General features: G+C 42.4%; 2 protein-coding genes across 6 annotated transcripts in view; one reads left to right on the top strand and one right to left on the bottom strand.

Moving 5' to 3' along the window:
• Positions 1-21,410, bottom strand: part of ARHGEF33 (Rho guanine nucleotide exchange factor 33) — a 117,020-nt gene that overhangs the window by 82,262 nt on the left and 13,348 nt on the right. The window contains exon 1 of one of the 5 annotated variants that reach the window (XM_085877186.1): positions 3,771-3,849. The exons of the other annotated variants lie outside the window; for them this stretch is intronic. Within the exon in view, the coding sequence (XP_085733312.1) occupies positions 3,771-3,792 (22 nt within the window). The 5' untranslated portion in view covers positions 3,793-3,849. Of the gene's footprint in view, positions 1-3,770; positions 3,850-21,410 lie in introns of those variants that run through there. 5 annotated transcript variants of the gene reach the window in all.
• LOC147027652 (cytochrome b5-like) overlaps positions 12,036-21,410 on the top strand; it is a 23,110-nt gene continuing 13,735 nt past the window's right edge. Inside the window, exon 1 of the mRNA XM_085877190.1 lies at positions 12,036-12,646. Coding sequence (XP_085733316.1) covers positions 12,236-12,646 — 411 coding nt within the window. The 5' untranslated portion in view covers positions 12,036-12,235. The remainder of the gene's footprint in view (positions 12,647-21,410) is intronic.

Below are 21,410 nucleotides of genomic sequence, written 5' to 3'. Positions count from 1 at the left end.
AATACCACCTTCGTTGTTGACCTCAAAAATAATTGGCTGGTTGAATTAAATGACCTGAAATATATTGTTGCGGTTTTGGAAACCGCATGCCTCTAAGGCAATGGCACCCAACGTACAGTGATCCCCAGACAGTTATTTCATTCGTATACATGCAGTTCGACCTTTCTCTCATGTCTAATGGATAAACGGGACGAAGTGCGTTGCGTGGGTCTTATAGCTCGGTCTAATTATATCTCCATTTTCCTTTCAATCTCTATCTTCATTCAAACTCTTTTCCTCTTGTTCATGAAATAAATCCAAGCAGGCACTGCACTCAGACGGCCGCCTGTTTAAACCAAACCGACACCCTCCACGACAAGAATGCTGCCTCGAGGAGGCTTGGGAAGGGATTAACATCACGATAACAGACCCACGCGCAGCCCCGTGATAATTACCATCGCACTGTACGGGACGTGCATGGCGCACTTCTTTGTTCAGGTTTACAACGGCGTTTACCATCGATCCTCACTCGCCACCTCGGCCACCAATATCTTCTCGCACCTCTGCCTGGATGCAGCCACCACCAAGCAGACGCATGCTGCACGGGCCGGATCGCTCAGGTAGCATGGCGTATGGACGAAGCAAAAGCATTGATCAGCGCCAACCACAGTGCGTCGGGGGTGCCCAAGTGGACATGCGGGGCCGACGCAGCCCTCGGCCAGTCGCCGGAGCACGAGCCGGGAGTTCGGTGCAAGACGATTCCACAGCTCGGCGATTCCACAGATTCGGGTGATGACGCATCGCTTCGGGTCATTGCCCCCACCCAGCACCGATGGATCTTATAAAAGACGATCGCGAAGACTTTCGTCAGTGCTCGCCTTGCCTCAAAAGCTGTGATCTCTGCATTCACCGCTGCTTCCACCCACCTGCCTGATTCCACCTCCCTTCTCCACCCATTCACCACTGGTTCCACCCACTCACCTGATTCCGACTGCCTCTCGCCGCAGGCACAACCCACTCTTCTGGCTCCACCTTAAGTCCTTCCTCATGTGAAACGGCTTGCCCTTTCTCTGGATCAGTGCATGCGCTGCGCCGGCACCGTAGCCAAGCAGGAGATGATGCGCCAAGTCTCAAGGAGGGATCGCTCAGTGGAGCGTCCCCCCAAAACATACTAGGTAGCACGATCAGTCAACCATGCAGGTATTACGAGACAGTTAGCCTCATCCCCTCTTCTTTCTTGAGATTAACTCCTCTTCATGGGGTTTTTGTGTGTGTATGTCATGGTGCAAGTCCTCGCTTAAGTTATGAGTGCTGAAGAATTATATTGGGATAAGTCTGCTCTGTGCCTGCTTTTGTAAGTTGCTTGTTGTTTTTGTCGCACCACACATTTCTTTGTCTCCCTGCTTTACATGCAACAATAAACTACATCCACTGTGCCACATGCTTTTCTCACCTGCCTGTTAATAAATGATTGTGTAGAAATGTTCCCAGCTCGTTTTTGTCTTTTCTTTCATTGATCGAGCATGGCCCGTATCCTTGCCGAGCCGGGATTTTATTCCCAACGATCCGTTCTTTTAGCCGAAATGTTCCTTGGCAGTGTCGCTTGGCTGCATCTGACCCGGTAAGGTGACCGGGTTAGGACAAGGCGTACCGAGGGTGTGTCCTCCAGTCATTCGGTAACTGGTTTAGACGGAGGACCCTAGGTCACGTGGTTGAGTTATTGGCATTCACGGTCGATTAGTGCCCAGCCACATCATGGAGTTATCCGTGTGTGACGGCCTGCAATTCCGGAGAGTCTGGTGGGAACCCGAGATAGCTTCTCCCCCTCGTGTTCTTCTCACCCCGACCCCAGGTCCACGACAATATATTGTCTTCAAATTTCAAGTTAATTGGGTGAAATTAAGGATTTTAGAAATTTGATAAATTTGACCTTTGGCATGTGTCGACCTTTTGACCTCAAAAACAAGAGCCTTCTTGCTTACGACAAACTCTTCCATGTGGTGAAGTTTCATCAAGATTTGTTTAAATTTAGGAACTTTAGGCGAGTGACAAAGACAGACAGACAGAATAACAAAATCGACTGACCAATACACTTGAAAAAATCTTCGATTTTGCAAGTAACATGAAAAAGTAGTCATGCAGAGCACAATACTTGCAGAATCACCCCCCTCACCAAAGGTTACCATGGATATATCAAATTGTCCATTGCATTAAAATTAAAATTAACAATCTTAATGAAAGCTCAGATCAATCAGATGAAAATTATTTTTCAGATTGAAATTGATGACTTTAGAAGTTTGACCTTTTGATCTCAAAAATAGTTGGTTTCCCAATTCAATCATGCACTCTGAAATTGCTGTTTAATTATCAAATCAATCAGATGAAAATTGATGATTTTGGATATTTGGCTGATGTTAACCTTTTCGACTATAGTGACCACAAAAAATAATAGGTGGTTGAATTTGGTGACCTCATATGTAAGTCCTTTTCAAATTTCAAGTCAATCGGATGAAAATTAAGGATTTAGAAAATTTGGCCCAAATTGGCCTCTTGGCCTATGTTTACCTAAAAATTAGTAGGTGGTTGAATTTTTTGACCTGATATGCAAATGCTCTTCAAATTTCAAGTCAATCGGATGAAAATTGAGGATTTTAGGAAATTTGGCCCAAATTGGCCTTTTGACCTCTGTCAATGTCAATATTAATAAGTATTTGAATTCAGCAAACTGACATGCAAATGGTCTTCAAATTTAAAGTCAAACGGATGAAAATTGACAATTTTAGAAACAATTTAAAAAAATTGGCCTATTTTGGGTTAACTTTGAGGCCTGTGTTGAACTTTTAACCAGTAATAACCTCAAAAGTAATAGGTGGTTTAATAAGTAATAGGTGAATTCCATGACCTGATATGCAAATCCTGTTCAAATTTCAAGTCAATTGGATGAAATTTGAGGATTTTAGAAAATTTGGCTAAGATTGGCCTATTGGCCAACAAAGACGTTCTCGGTCGACCAAATTTTATGAAACTCCAATGCGGGACCGTCGCAGGGTCGGTGGCATTAATCTTTGAAAATTTCACAACGATCGGTTGAGCAGACAAACACAAACACAAAAATGGAGGCGATCAACATACTTGTCAAAACAATTTTTTGCCAAGTAAAAAAAGGAAACATACAAACAAACAAATGAAGGCGATCAACATACTCGTCAATTATTATTTTTTGCCAAGTAACAAGTGGATGCAAATGAAATACCATCTCCTTCGGCGAGGGGGTCAACAACAGTACAGGAGCAACAGGATGCATCATGCATCTCATGAAGACTGGACATACAACAGAAGCCTTGGAAGCTTTCATTCTTCTCACAATGCATACCACAAGAGGGATAGACGAGATGAGATGAGATGGACTGTGATTGTGGTCACACAGGGTGGCAGGTAAACAGGATTTTTTTGCACTAAGGTGGCCACCTTGTTCTTGCTGTTTGAGGTCAAACTTCATTCGAAACGTCAACAATGTGAAAGTGTTTCCATGTTCAATGGTCCTTGCATTGTCGATCGAAGATCGGAGATCGAACGGACTATAAACATCTTATGGACATATTTCAAAGCAGACCTAATAGTTATTTACATTTTTGCTGTACAATACAGTGCTCACTGTACAATATCAACGACAACAAAATTTAATTTGGCCCATAATTCCCATGTTGTCTCCATTCTCATTTTGTTGTGCTCCACTTATTGCGCCATCCAAACATAAACAGTAAAAGTTGGTGTAAACGACTCACGCTTACCTTTCACTGCAGTTGCATCCATTGCTGCTGATAAAGCTTCACTTGCACCTGGCTACGGGGAGGTGAGTGTTCGTTGATTACGGGGGGGGGGGGGGGGGAGGGGAGGTGCCTGCAGTTTTCAGTTTGCTTGTTTTCATCCTCCACCACATTTTGCTCAAGAGGGATCTTCCCGCCTCTTATCTCCTCTTCTCAAGGATGTATCAACCAACCTGAACACCATAACCTGATAAGAACCTAAAAATCTTGGTAATGGATCTCATGGACTTCAAGTTGCTGGAATGGATCACAATTGTTTGTTTGTTAATTAATCTTAAATTCACAGCTTTAGTAGTTTCCATCCGCACAAAGTGACAACAGCACTCATCGACCAACCCACTCCTTGTCCGTACCCTTGGTTGTATACTGTCCATCTTTCATCATTTGTCTCAATTCTCTCCCATTTGGAATTGTGCTTCTCCATTTCGGCCAGGTCCCTTAATTCCAGCTCCATCACCCATCCTCTGTTTTTAGTTTGACCTTTCAGCAGGACCTGTCTCACTTCAGCTTCAGATACAAAATTCTGGTGCACAAAGGTACAGGTGCTAACCAAGTCTTACCGAAACGTGAAAACCATTCCGGTGCAGTGGAAATGGAGTAAAGATGCAAGCTGTGGTTTAATGTTCCACCAATTATGTTAAACGGACCAGCTGTGCCATTTGTCATCCTCGTCGTAATGAAGCACCTGCATGCTCATTATTATTATTCTACAAAATCTGTTCTTTGTCACCATTTCGATATTCAAGGTGGTCCGTATATATGCTTTGTCACCCTTGTGACGAAAAAATAATATATATATATATATATATATATATATATATATATATATATATATATATATATATATATATATATATATATATATATACACATACAGATTTGTGACAGAAGGGTAGCTGCAAGAGTGAAGGGGAAAGTATACAAGACGGTAGTGAGACCAGCTATGTTGTATGTTTGGAGGCGGTGACGCTAACAAAAAGACAGGAAGCGGAGCTGGAGGTGGCAGAGTTAAAGATGCTGCGATTCTCGTTGAGAGTGATGAGGATGGATAAGATAAGAAATGAGTATATTAGAGGGAAAGCGCAGGTAGGCCGGTTTGGAGACAAAGTGAGAGAGGCGAGATTGAGATGGTTTGGACATGTGCACAGGAGGGAAGCGGAGTATATCGGGAGAAGGATGCTGAAGATGGAGCCGCCAGGCAGGAGGAGAAGAGGAAGGCCAAAGAAGAGGTTCATGGATACGGTGAGGGCGGATATGCGGGTGGTTGGAGTGCCAATGGAAGATGTGGAGGATAGAGCGAAATGGAGACGGTTGATCCGCTGTGGCGACCCCTAACGGAAGCGAGCCGAAAGAAGAAGAAGATATAATCTTCTTCTCTTCAAACTAATAATTACACTAATAAAAGGCAATGTGTGGGTGTGTGTGTGTGTGTCTCCTTCATAACCCCAAAGCTATAAAACCTATCAGCCTGAAACTTTGCATGCATACCAACAAAACTCCAAGGAAGTGCAACAGTGAAAATTGGGTGTTTGGGTTAATTAAGAAACCCTTTTTGAAGATAATTAACGGCTTTATTTAATTATATCCTTCATCAGGCGATCTTCGGCCACCTCGCTCTCTGGGTCTTCAGGCGTTTCTTGGGTAACCTTACTGTGGTCTGAAGCCGCCATGTTTTTGGCCTGCTCAGCCTCACCTTGACTTGGAACCAGCCGCAAAAATTTCTTCACGATAAAGTTGTTGTTTTCACTTTCCTCACTCATTATCGAATGCCTGTTCATAGCTACGAATTGCTGGGTACATTGCAATGTTTATAAACATCCAGAGACGTCAGCGTTCATGGCTTGACATTTTAGGCATCTCCTGGAGGTGTATGTTTAACATTTGCTAATCGCGTGCCAAACTAGCCGTTTGACGATAAAGTTGTTTTCACTTTCCTCACTCATGTGTTTGTGTTTGCATGTGTTATGGTTGTTCGTTGTTATCTCGAAATGTGGGTTTCAGAAGGTGTGTGTGTTTTCCTGCAAGTTGTTGCCTGCTACATCCACATGTGGGTGGGTTTCAGGAGGTGAAACAGTGACCTACCAGGTCTCAAAGTGTATGTATGTGTGTTTGTGTGCAGGTCGTTGATTGGAAACTACATATGTGTTTCACAATGTGGAACCGAGTCCTCCAAGGGTGGGCTCAAGATATCCACCTTCATTTTGGTAAGGGAGTCACGATTCATGGACAAAGCGATGAAGTTTTCTGTTTTCAAAGTTTTGTGCAGAGGGCTCTCTTCAGAATCGTTGCTGAGCCCAGGACGGCTTCCAACTGTAGTTCATTTGTCGTGAAATTCCCCAGGATGGTTTTTAATATCTCTGTGAGGTTCTTCTTCATCATTCCCATGAGGTTTTTCATAATCACTGGAAAAACTTTGGCATTCTTCAGCTTCCAGGATCTTTTCACTTCCTGCTTGCAGTCTTGGTATTTGGTCATTTTCTTGATTTCTGTATCATTAGTGCAAAATCACCAGTATTAACACCCCAATTAGCAATGCCTTCTTCTCTTTTCTGCACCTAAGTATGATCTGGTTGCAATGTTTTGTTTTCGATGTTCATGCTCGATGAGATCATGATGTCGTACGTGAGCACTACGTCCATGTTTTCATTGATTGCTTTTGGTTCATTTTCCCACAACTTCTCTGGAACTGGAATATCAAGGTTTTTGCAGATGTGCTAGCAAATTACCTTACAAACTCTGTTGTATCATTGTGTGTACAACTGTTCTGACACTTTCGTTTTTTCGTGTTTTGTCATTAAGCATCACATATCGTTCTCTCTGCTAACCCCACCTCCACCCCTCACCTGACTTTTCTTTTTTTTTCCTCCTCTCCCCCATCCTTTTCTGTCCCCCTCCTCGCTTCCCCCTCCTCATAAAATGCAGCACTCTCCTCCCACACCTCTCTCGCCCTCTCTCTCTCACATGCACCCCTCCCTCCCACAGTGAATAGCAATGTTTGTTGAGGTTTAGCTCGACCCACTTCCCCCTAACTTCCTACTCTTCATCCTCTCTGCCTCCCCTTCCCCTCCCACCTGCTTCCCCTTTCTCTCTCCCTACCTCCCTCTTTCTCAACCCCCTCCCCCCACTTTATTGACCCGTCAGTGAAGGGACAGATTGTATTTGCGAGTATATCAACAAATAGATAAATAAATACATGTACACAGTGTATACATATACATATATATATATATATATATATATATATATATATATATATATATATATATATATATATATATATATATATATATATATACATATATATATACATATATATATATATATATATACATATATTTATATACAGTATATACATATATATATATATTTATATACATATATATATATATATATACATATATATATATATATATACATACATATATATACATATATATATATATATATATATATATATATATATATATATATATATACATATATATATATATATATATACATACATATACATATACATACATATATATATATATATATATATATATATATATATATATATATATACATACATATACATACATATATATATATATATACATATATATATATATATATATATATACATATATATATACATACATATATATATATATACATATATATATATATATATATACATATATATATATATATATATATATATACATATATATATACATATATATATATATATATATATACATATATATATATATATATATATATATATATATATATATATATATACATATATATATATATATATATATATATATACATATATATATATATATATATATATATATATATATACATATATATATATATATATATATATATATACATACATATATATATATATATATATACATATATATATATACACATATATATATATACACATATATATATATACATATATATATATATATACATATATATATATACATATATATATATATATACATATATATATATACATATATATATATATACATATATATATATATATATGAACAAGGGTGACTGAGCACGAACCACTCGCTCAGGGTGATGTGGTGGACAAAAGCGTCCGCAGTGAGTGAACGATTCGCTCAGAAGGACGTAGCACAGTACCGTAAGGCATTTGATAAGTGGCTTCAGCACTCATGCAAGCACTCCAATTAAATGGTTGATAAAGAATGGTTGGCCAGGCTGTCACTGCATATCATATAGGATCCCTTTAAGTTTAAAGCCAGTCTTCACCATGCACACAGCAGTGAATGAAATAAAATGAATTTGTTCAAATAATGACTTTATCCACAAAATAGTTGCAGCTCAATGCAGAACAACCACAGAGACATTGCAGATAATCCACCATCTTGCCTGCTCATCTGTGCATCGGTTCATCATGGTACATCAGTTCAGAGTCCGTGCATACGCTAAACCATTCTTTTTTTTAATGTCTGTTTTTCACCAGATTTGCTTTGATTCCCTGTGGAGCACCTCGCGAAACCTCCGAAAATATAGACATAGATCTGGCAGACACCCGGAATAGGCAGTCCTGTTGGTGAACAGTGCACGAGGTCCAGTAGTGAATGCATGAAATAAAATAGCTCAATGAAGCTGGTTAATTTTGTTTCATTCCTAAATTTTTTTGTTCACCCAATAGAATTCTCCAAACAGTAGAAAAAGGTAAGTTTAATGCTTTGGAAAGTTCACATTTTCTTGTGTATCTATGGAGAAGGGGGGAACATAGCCTAGCTTGCTTAAAGTAAATAGGTATATCGGCTGAGTTATAAGACTTGTTATTTCTTTAAATTATCAGACATCACAACAGATTTCAACACTTATTTGGTCCAGATGATATCCGATACTCAAAACCAAAATAATATTTTAATGATGTACTTTAATTCGTCCGTGGGAGGACATCGTGGAAAATCGTATCATATAATGCATGGAATCGCCCCAAGCTCCTAATTTGAAAACTACAGTACCTACAAAAGCGATGTATACAGCGATTCATAGCTATGATGAACAGGCATTCGATAATGAGTGAGAAAAGTGAAAAAAAAATCAACTATCATCCATAAATCGTGGCCTGTTCCAAGTCAAGGCGTGGTTGAGCAGGCCAAACATCATGGCGGCTTCAGACCCCAGTGAGCTTTCCCAGAAAACACCTTAAGACCCCAGACAGCGAGTTGGCGAAGGATCGCCTGATGAAGGATACAATTTAAATAAGGCCGTTAATTGTGTTTTGAAGGGGTGTTTCAATTAACCCAAACATCTAATTTTCACTCGTGCACTTCCTTGGAGTTTTCTTCGTATGCATGCAAAGTTTCAGGCTGCCACGTTTTATGGCTTTGGAATTATGGAGGAGACAGAGACACACACACACACACACACACACACACACACACACACACACACACACACACACACACACACACACACACACACACACACACACACACACACACATTTATTAGTGTAGATACACCAATGGAGTAAATTTCAAAGTGGAGAATGGGATGGTTGGACAATATGTATGAATGAGCTTGAAGAAGGTTCTAAAATGTTATGAAGAGTCAGAATCAGTCAGAGAGCTTCAGAAAAATCAGTTTGACTGGGGTTGAGTGGCAGTGGAGGACAAAGCATGGAACAAGCAGAGGGTGCAAGACCACAAAGTAGGTGATGGAAGAGAGAGACCACTGACCTGTAGGCGATGGTGAAGCAATAGGCCCAAAGACAGCTTCATCACGGGAGATTCCAATGATCTTGAAAGCCTTCGTTTCCACGGCGTCAAGCTGAGCAATATGGGAAGCAGGGGTTCCAGCCCAGAGGGGAGAGCAGTTCTCCATCAAGCTGTAGATGAAGACCTTGCAGGTGGATAAGAGTTCAGGTGGGCAGACTTTGTCAGAGAAAAGACGTTTTCAACATTGACCTTTCATCCCTCTTTCGTCAAAAATATGGGTTAACTTCTCCTGACTTCACACAGCAGTTAGCATACCTTGATCAACGTCCCGTTAATTTCTTCCATTGCCCATTCACTTTTTCTCACTCCATCTCCTTCCATACAAATATCAGACTTCGATGGGTAGAAATCGGTCATTCAGAAAATGATTTTACTGAAACAGATGAATGATACAAGCGGGGGTATCTGGCATTGCCTGGTGGGTGGGTACCCGATGTTGCCCATTGCTGCTATACCCTGTTGGCATTTTGAAGAAATCGTTTTTTTTTTCTATTTTTTGTAGGTGCCTAAAACACTTCCCTACGCCTACTAAGGAATTGGTTCAGGGATCATTTAATACTATCTTCAACAAACCTACAAAGACTTAGGCATGATAGAATGATTTTTTTTTTAATTCAAAAAAACACTTTTTTTTTTTTCAAATTTTTCAAAATTTTTTTTTTACCTAAAACATTCCCTCGAACTCACTAATGAACCTCTGAAAGCTTGATGACGATGCATTCAGCGATCTTTGAAAAAATGGTGACATACAGAGACAGCCAAATGGCTCTCATAGTATAATAGATACAAGCAGGGGTGCCCAGCAATGCCCAGCAACGCTGGGTCCCTCCTCCCATCCCTCCTCATCCCTCCCGCCCCCCACACCACCCTTTACCTAAACCTCCTGCCAGCCCTATCTCACCACACACCCTTCATCCCTCCAAACTCCCACACCACCCCTCCCCTCACATTTAATATCTAGTTTATTTTGTGATTTCAGTGTCATCCTCGAGTCACGTGACCCCGAGTTTGATTTGAAGGGAAAAATACAAGGTCATCCAGTGAGTTTATTATTTTAACTCAAATGTTTCATTATGTCGGTGTTTCTTTTTCTAAAAAGCTCATTGATGTTTTTGGCATGAAATTAGCAAGCTGATGATATATTCAAACAAACGCAAAACAACCGTTTCCAAAGATAACACACATGATGCAGCTCTTATGCAGTTGGTTGGTTCATGAATATAAAACACAAGGTAATGAGGCGATTAAAAACCGCATACGTTCTCAAAGTTCCAACATTTTATACTGGAAAATTACCAAAACCTGAGATCAGCGATGTTAGGGATGACTACTACTACTACTACTACCACCACCACCACCACCACCACCACCACCACCACCACCTTCTTGTGGGGTCTGCCAGGGGGTGGTTTTTGTCCCAAGTCTTTCGCGAACTGGCTGGCCAGGCCTGATATTCGACTGGAGCTGATTTGCACAGAGGAATTTGTATTTTGTTCAGGGTGCCGGGTGCCGGCGATAATTCATCTACTCTTCCCGAAAGTCACAGTGGGATCTTTAATGGCCATCAAATCGTCAGCAGATCATAATGCCAGCCCAGCTTCACATTCATCCGAGTGACAGCGCACCTTATGATCTAAACCCCAACCCTCAAACCACCAATTACCTGAGTTTATAGCAGAGTCGGAAATCAAACCCAGATTAGACAGCTCAAAGGTAAGTGTGCTATCTCTGCACCATCCAATAAACTTTACATCCTTTTTGACAAGCAACAAGAATGAGAGCACCGAGGTCAAAAACTGCGACGCAAAAAAAAAAAAAATCCCAGGCAGTGTCTAATCAGCAGAGGCCAATATGTCTGATGACTTGGGCCCACCAAAAAAAACAATATGGCGGCATAATCATTCATGTGGCTGCCAGAGAGTCGAGCAACAAATGTGGGTGGGGTCCGGCAGCGATCTGACCAACGAGTGCACATTTCAAAAATCGACACCCAACAACAGCAGCAATGCAGAGCTCTTGTTAAAAATGGCTACAGGACATAAGCATCCACACGATGCAATTGTTTCATAAAGGATAGGCCGAAAGGCCTAAATGGAGCCTCTCTATAATTTCCAATGAGAGAGCCTCGTGGGAACCCACAAATATGTATTTATAAACCAGAACGCATTTCAAAACCAGGTTTCAAGTCAACCTATGCCTGATGAGGACAAGTTTGAGTGCTGGCTCAAAAGGCCTATTCTTAGGTCGAGATAGACATTACCACTTAAAGATGGATGAGACAAGTGAAGCAATGCACTGAATGCCCATGTATGAGATTAATAAATAAATGGCCAGGGGAACCCAAATAAACAGGGGGTGAATTCATTCAGAGACAAAGTCTCTAATAAGTCAGAGAGAAAAAAATATGTTGAATATAAGAAATGCAAGTCCATTCAGCTGTGAGGCAATTGGCATTGGAATTTTTATGCAGACATGTACTGCAGATAAGTAAAGAGAAAAAAAGCCACTTTAGCCCTGAGTACAAGGCCGAAAGTTTTCATATCTGAAAAGGGCTGGATGAGGTTGGTTGATGTTTTGTTAAGAGATATCAGCTTACTAACCCACTCGGACTGACTGTGCCTGAAAGCCAGTCTTTATTCGGAAACTGCTGAATGGCATGGCGGAAAGAAACGCACAGCAAAGGATTGAATCGAAGGAACAGGAGCGAGAGAATGGAGCAGAAAAAGGAAGACAGTGCAAATCCAGGAAGAATAGGGAGGAATGGAACAAGATGAGGATCCAAAGAAAGGGGGAAGAAAGAGAGAAAAGTGAACTTCAAGATGTAAAAGAGGACGAAACAGAAAAACACAGAGAGAGAACCCAAGTGGAGCAATGCGGGAAGGAAAAGGAAGAGTGGAAAGGTCTGAGTAAAAATGGTCGAGATCAAAGGAATGGGACAAGGGAAGGAGGAAAAGAGAGTCCATGTTCATTATTTACGCGTGAAGAGGTGCGAGTGCATTCCACCATTCACAATGCTTGGATCACACTGCACAGATGCGTTTATGACGTCACAAAATTCCTTGTTCAGGTAGGAATAATACTGTGACTTTTCCACACCTTCATTACATCATTTTAACAATGGTGAAAGTGAAGAAGCTTGTTGGTCAACAGTTGTGGGGATCTCGCTTTGGATGTTTTTTTTTTTTTTTACATACAGTACTCACATTTAAGATTTCTCATCTGATATACAGTATGTGTGTATATATATATATATATATATATATATATATATATATATATATATATATATATATATATATATATATTATACTGTATATTTACACATTGTGGAAGCACATGAACCGTTTCTCAATTATCTTGGGTTGCTCACCGACATTTGATTTTTCATTTATTTATATTTTCATTTACAGATGCTTTCCGACGGTTCTTTGATTTTTTTTCCTGGTGTATCAGCTTCGATGTCCATCGGCACACAAAATTACCGTGCCTCCCCATTGTCTCGGGTCACTCAACTATTTTTTTCATTTCTGGATGTTATCCAACGATTCTGCAATTGTTTTCTGGTGTACTGGCTTCGAGGTCCATAGTCATACAAAATTTCAGCTTTCTACGTCACCCGGAAGGCACCGATCTTTAATATCAGTCAGTGGTTAGAAAAAAAAAATATATATATATATATATATGTATATACATATATACATATATACATATATATATATATATATATATATATATATATATATATATATATATATATATATATATACATATACATATATGTGTGTGCTGTTGGTTGTTATCTCCATATGTGAGTTTCAGAAGGTGGAACGGGTCCTTCACAGGTCTCAAAGTATCCAACTACGTGTGTGTACATGTACAGTATGTATGTGCATTGTTATAGCTTGGCAACTGGTCTGGGAATGATTGAATTACATGGGCCATGAACCGGCCACGGCCGCCACCCGAGTTTGACACCCCAAACCAGTCACAGGCCTTCAGTCCCTCTACCTTGTCAAAGGGCATGAAGGTGACCGAGGGTTACGTGCTTGCATGGTGCACCAGTCAGAGATATAACGGAGCTGCTGGTTATGAAGCACCAAATGTTACTTTATTAAGAGCTATATAATCACATCTGTCCAATTATGCACTTTAAGGGTGCCAATCGTGAAAACTCAACCACACGTACACAAGAATGGAGGAATCTTTTCTCCAACGTTTAAAATCTTTATCTTTACCTCTGCCACCAAAGGTGGATGAAGGTTGTTTTCACCTCTGTTTGTTTGTTGCAAGATATCTCAAACAGTTGTGCATGGATTCCGACAAAACTTGTTGGACAGTTTGGGTGTGTCAGGTCAGGTCGGGTATGGGAGCATGTGCCGGAGCAGCGCGTCGGTGTGTGACAATGCCGAATCGATTAGATTTTGGTGAAGATGTGGATCCAGATCTGGATACTAAAACTTTTAAGGTGATTCATTGAGAGATATAGCCAAAAATGAAACGCAGTATCACACGATATCTCAAAACGTCATGGACAGATTCGGACGAAACTCGGTGGACAGGTTGGATGTGTGACAGGACGAATTGATTTGATTTTGGTGAAGATCCGAGTCCGGATTCAGATACAAGAATTTGAACAATTATTTTTGAGTGATTCTTCACAATTGAGAGATGGGGCCAAAAACTATAGCATAACATTTCAAAAGGTTGTGGAGGAGTTGGTTCGGTCACAATAAAAAGCCGATTTGATTTTGGTTCAGGTCCAGGTATCCATATCTGGCCTATCATTAACCCAGATCCGGCCTTTCAGTGGCAAATCAGTAAATCAGATCCGGTTAAAAAGTAAACTGTTTAGCCTGGCAGAGGTATGCGTTCTTCCGAGTGCCGTTCTAGTTTAAGATAGGATGTTGCGCCATTCTTTGACCAGTGACACTTTTAGTTGATCAAGAGACTCTGGGATGACTTGGTGACCATAAAGCATGGCCAAGCAGGTTCAATCAAATTTCTTCCGAAACATCATTTAGGCCGGTCCAAGCAAGTAATGTGTTCCTGGAGTGCAGCGTTAACAACATTTTCACCATATGGACAGGCATCATCATCCATAAATGAAGATGGGACATTGCTGTTGAATCAGAGAGGTAACTACAGGCATATTGATGTCGTTCCACCAAATGATGGCAAGATGCTTGTAAGTTATTTGGCCAACTTGCATGTGAGCACATACCATCAGTTTTCCTCCACCAACCTCTCATGCTGCATTATGGAACAATTAACAATTGGCAAGTCTCTCCCAGTGTGACCACTCCTCATTTTCATAAATGCCAAGGTGAGCCAATGAAAAAAGCCAAGAATTCACAAGGTTTCGGAAAAGCGATGGTAATAGAAAACCTATTCCCCAAGAAAACCTTCAGAAAACCAAGACGCCAAAGTGAACAACGAATAGCCAAGATCTTGTGAAAAAAGCCAAGGAGTGGTCACACTGGTCTCTCCCCAACTCATCTCCAAACTCTATCACATCTGTCATTGAAGCCTTCGAGACTTGGTGAAAAGAGCATGGCATGGGCTAACAAAATTGCCCAGGAGTATGCACACTCACTTTTGAACCATCTACTTTGGGTTTGAATCTTGGCTGAGCTATAAACTGTCATCCTGGTGTGAGGCATCAATCAATGAGCTGTCCCTCAGATGGACGTTAAACTGGGAATTCCATCTGCCATAATTAGGTTGTGAATGTTAAAGATCATGCATTATCCTTCACCAATAATAGGCGAGCAATCACCAGCCCGATGGCCAAATTCCTGCTCTCACAACCTACAAGGGGCACTGCCGCAACCCTCAGTCAATGATGCTATTCACAGCCACATGCTACATCTAAAAGAAGAAGCGTATGGCACCAATGGTTCACCCTCTCGGTGTGTTCCCCATTGTATGTACTGCTGTCAATGACATTGCATGCATGGGATGGAGACACTGGCATGAAGATTGTTCCTTGCTCTTTGATGGGCATTCAATAAGGGTTGTGCTGTGAGGGTTAGGGTTAGGAAAAGAGGTTCCTTCGGGCAAAAGCGACAAGATAATGATCCTCATGGAGGGGTTGTTGCCCTTGGAGCTTCACTGACCATAACAAGGTCTCCCCATAATATTGTACTGGGAAGCAACAGCTGTCTGCATCATTCCTCATTGAAACATTCCAATGATATGGACCAAGTCTTTTTTTTTTTACAAGAGCGAGGCTCATGGAAAAGCAAGGTAGAGCTGACAGTGCACCAAACATCAAGGGAATGCATGAACAGGAGAAGAGGAAACCCTGAAACTAGCAAGTAAGATGGTTGGGTGAGGAAAAGTTAATGGAGGTAATAAATATCATGGGTCAGAATTGGGGATGACAAGAGATTGAGGTGCACTGCTAAGAGCGAGAGCGAGAGAGACCACCGACCTGCCTGCAATGTGAGAGCAACAAACCCTGTGCTTCAGCCTTATTTTTGGAAATTCCAATAATTTTGAGAGGTTTAGATTCCACAGAATATAGTAAAGACAGATGCAATGCTGGGGATCCAGCCCATAATGGATACGAGTACTCATTGAGCTACGGAAAAGACGTTGTAGAATGAGTAGCTCTGAATTTTCCAAGGAAAGCCTTGGTTATACTGATTATTCCCAATCTCTGGCTGGCTTTGGCAGCCGGTTTTGCTATGTGGGCAGCTCAAGAAAGATCATGGCTGATGGTGAGGCATACGAGTTCAAAAGATTGAACCTCTTCCAGTGGATGACAGGAAATAGTTGGTGGGTTTGTTTGGTGATCCTTTCAGAGAGATAGGGTGAGAGTAACATTTTCAAGAATTGAAGGACATGTTCCATTTTTCAGACCAGAGTCCAATCGTTTCCAGATCCGCAGAGACGTAACTGCTCTCGACCTAGCAGAGGGATTGGGTACTGTACGACACAATGTGGAGTCATCTGCTAAAAGGGAGAGAGGATTTTCTTGAGAAGAGCATATTAGAGAGGTTATTTATATGGATGAGGAACAAGACGGCTGAAAACACTGCCTTTGTGAACTCCAGCCTCCACTGGGAAAGGGGAGGAGACGGTTCCATAGATTGCAACACGTTGACTGCACGAGTGGAGGAAATCAGAAATCCAGGAATGAAGCAGCCTTCTATGCCACATGCAGAGAGCTTGGCAAGCAAAGCAGGATTCCAGACTGTGTTCAATATCCAAGATATATGTACAGGGAGACTTGCTCGAGATTGAGGGCATCCAACCACTGCTGAGAGAGGAGTGGAAGCTTCCACTGTCCAGAGTTTAGTGAGTGGGACAGATCTCCAAACTAATAGAGATCAGACTGTTTGAAAACAGGAAAGAATTGACATTCTATGACTTTGCTAATAATTGGAAGGAAACTCACCAGCCTGTAGTTGGTGGGGTCTGTTTTTTTACAGCCTTCTTGTGGATGGGAGTGATGTTTACCAACTTCCTTGCAGAGGGGAAGTGGTCAAAGAAGAAGGACAGACTGAATACGACATATAGAGGGGAAGCAAGAACAGCACAGCAGGATTTGAAAATGTGAGCACTGATGTAATCTGGACCTGTCGCTGAAGTTAGGTCAAGGTCAGACAAAATGTTTTCTAGCTTCTTGGGTGAGGACACAGAGTCCAGTAGAAAGTGGGTATGTTTGGGTATGATGCGGCAGAACGGCATGGATTGAGTAGACAATATTTGGAGGCAAAGACTCATTTTAGACGTTCTGCCTTCTTTCAGAAAAGTCTGCAGTAATGTCGTTTGAAGTGAGGGACGGGATGGAGGTGGAGCATACACCAGACACAGACTTGACAAGGCACCACCATGATGCGGAGGAAAGAGAATGGTTGGAGAGTTCAGCCTTGAAATTTGTCAGATGGAGTTTTTAATTTGCCTCAAGATAATTAGATCATGAATCATGCTCCACATCGAGTGTTGGTGCTGCTGATGCAGTTTCTTTGGCGAGGGTTACAATGCTGGATGGGTCGCCACTCCAACACAGGAAGTCAGGGCAGGAATTTCGAATTTGGCCAGGGTGTTGGCGATAGCTCACTGATTATTCATGAAGGACACCATGGGATGTTTACTATCCACCAACGAATGCTGGCAGAAAGGATGCCCAGTTCATCTATCCGAGGGACAGCACACACAGTGATGAATCGCCCTCCCTGAAAAGCATTGGCATGACAGTTCATAGCTAAGCTGAGATTTGAACCCAGGCTAGAAAGCTTCAAGGTGACTTTACATACCTCTAGGCAATCCTACCAGCCCTTCTTCAGGATGGACACACTTTTCGAAAGTCTTATGGAATGAACAAAACTTACTCTTAGCCACATTAGACTTCCCTGCGAAGAAAGCAAGTTGGATGACTGCAATCACATTCACACATGATGGTCTAGTGAATCCGGTGTCTTGCACCAGGGTCTAGTGAATGGATAGGAAAGTCACAGACGGGATTGGATCAACTATTGCATGAGAAAAAGGTGACTTTTATGAAAATATTCCATGGTGGAAACAATATCAGGTGCTGTGGAGATGGTGATCCAATCTTTAAGTGAAAGTGCAGACTGAAGTCCCTGCCAATTTTCCTGTGCAGACAGCCATATTCTGTGTCGAGGTTGCTAACTAACAAGAGCCAGAGAGATATGGGCCTTGACAAGAAAGTGATCAGAAGAGCCAATAGGGGCAGAACATGTTATGTTACATTTGATATTAAATGACAACCAGCCATCCTTCAACTGCCTTTGATAACATGGGTGTCCAATTTATAGAGGACTAGTACAGGCTCGTAGGGGCGGGCACGTAGGTGCGTGCCCATAGGAGAGTGCCAGTATGTGCAGTCTCTGTCTCTGTCTCTGTCTCTGTCTCTGTCTCTCTCTCTCTCTCCGCAAAAAAGGCACATCCACGGGTCCCCAACAATATTCCTGGCAAGTTTCAATTGTGCAAAAGAAATAATAATTAATAAATAAATAAATAAATAAATATTAATTGTGATGTCATTCGTGATGTCATAGCACCGTATCCTGTCATTGGTCAACAGATAAATGGCCGTAACTCGGGAACCACTCGTCCGATTTATATCAAACCTTGAAAAGGCACATCCACGGGGCCCCGGCAATATTCCTGGCAAGTTTCAATCAGATCGGACCGTCAATCGTGAAAAAAATAAATAAATAAACATTAATTGTGACGTCATTCATGATGTCATAGCACTGTGTCTTGTCATTGGTCGACAGATAAATGGCCGTAACTTGGGAACCGCTCATCTGATCGATATCAAACCTCGAAAAGGCACATCCGCAGGGCCCCGGCAATATTCCTGGCAAGTTTCAATGAGATCGGACCGGCGGTCATCGAGAAAGTGCGGTCGCAGACAGACAGACAAACCGACAGACAAACCGACAGACAGACAGACAAACCGACAGACAAACCGACAGACAGACAGACAAACCGACAGACAGACAGACAAACCGACAGACAGACAGACAAACCGACAGACAGACAGACAAACCGACAGACAGACAGACAAACCGACAGACAGACAGACAAACCGACAAACCGACAGACAGACAGACAAACCGACAAACCGACAGACAGACAGACAAACCGACAAACCGACAGACAGACAGACAAACCGACAAACCGACAGACAGACAGACAAACCGACAAACCGACAGACAGACAGACAAACCGACAAACCGACAGACAGACAGACAAACCGACAAACCGACAGACAGACAGACAAACCGACAAACCGACAGACAGACAGACAAACCGACAAACCGACAGACAGACAGACAGACAAACCGACAAACCGACAGACAGACAGACAAACCGACAAACCGACAGACAGACAGACAAACCGACAAACCGACAGACACACAGACAAACCGACAAACCGACAGACAGACAGACAAACCGACAAACCGACAAACCGACAGACAGACAAACCGACAAACCGACAAACCGACAGACAGACAAACCGACAAACCGACAGACAGACAGACAAACCGACAAACCGACAGACAGACAGACAAACCGACAAAGCGACAGACAGACAGACAAACCGACAAACCGACAGACAGACAGACAAACCGACAAACCGACAGACAGACAGACAAACCGACAAACCGACAGACAGACAGACAAACCGACAAACCGACAGACAGACAGACAAACCGACAAACCGACAGACAGACAAACCGACAAACCGACAGACAGACAGACAGACAAACCGACAGACAGACAGACAAACCGACAGACAGACAGACAGAGACAAACCGACAGACAGACAGACAGAGACAAACCGACAGACAGACAGACAGAGACAAACCGACAGACAGACAGACAGAGACAAACCGACAGACAGACAGACAGAGACAAACCGACAGACAGACAGACAGACAAACCGACAGACAGACAGACAGACAAACCGACAGACAGACAGACAGACAAACCGACAGACAGACAGACAGACAAACCGACAGACAGACAGACAGACAAACCGACAGACAGACAGACAGACAAACCGACAGTCAGACAGACACACAAACCGACAGACAGACAGACAGACAAACCGACAGACAGACAGACAGACAAACCGACAGACAGACAGACAGACAAGCCGACAGACAGACAGACAGACAAACCGACAGACAGACAGACAGACAAACCGACAGACAGACAGACAAACCGACAGACAGACAGACAAACCGACAGACAGACAGACAGACAAACCGACAGACAGACAGACAGACAAACCGACAGACAGACAGACAAACCGACAGACAGACAGACAAACCGACAAACCGACAGACAGACAGACAAACCGACAGACAGACAGACAAACCGACAGACAGACAGACAAACCGACAGACAGACAGACAAACCGACAGACAGACAGACAAACCGACAGACAGACAGACAAACCGACAGACAGACAGACAAACCGACAGACAGACAGACAAACCGACAGACAAACAGACAAACCGACAGACAGACAGACAAACCGACAGACAGACAGACAAACCGACAGACAGACAGACAAACCGACAGACAGACAGACAAACCGACAGACAGACAGACAAACCGACAGACAGACAGACAAACCGACAGACAGACAGACAAACCGACAGACAGACAGACAAACCGACAGACAGACAGACAAACCGACAGACAGACAGACAAACCGACAGACAGACAGACAAACCGTCAGACAGACAGACAAACCGACAGACAGACAGACAAACCGACAGACAGACAGACAAACCGACAGACAGACAGACAAACCGACAGACAGACAGACCAACCGACAGACAGACAGACAAACCGACAGACAGACAGACAAACCGACAGACAGACAGACAAACGGACAGACAGGCAGACAAACCGACAGACAGACAGACAAACCGACAGACAGACAGACAAACCGACAGACAGACAGTCAAACCGACAGACAGACAGTCAAACCGACAGACAGACAGACAAACCGACAGACAGACAGACAAACCGACAGACAGACAGACAAACCGACAGAGAGACAGACAAACCGACAGACAGACAGACAAACCGACAGACAGACAGACAAACCGACAGACAGACAGACAAACCGACAGACAGAGACAAACCGACAGACAGACAGACAAACCGACAGACAGACAGACAAACCAACCGACAGACAGACAGACAAACCAACCGACAGACAGACAGACAAACCAACCGACAGACAGACAGACAAACCAACCGACAGACAGACAGACAAACCAACCGACAGACAGACAGACAAACCAACCGACAGACAGACAGACAAACCAACC

This window comes from Eptatretus burgeri, chromosome 4 (assembly GCF_056783735.1).
Source record: "Eptatretus burgeri isolate ZD-2024b chromosome 4, Ebu_testis_v1, whole genome shotgun sequence".
Classification (NCBI taxonomy): Eukaryota; Metazoa; Chordata; class Myxini; order Myxiniformes; family Myxinidae; genus Eptatretus; species Eptatretus burgeri.
The sequence above is the reverse complement of the archived record's forward strand: the minus strand, read 5'-3'. Positions and strand labels throughout refer to the sequence as shown.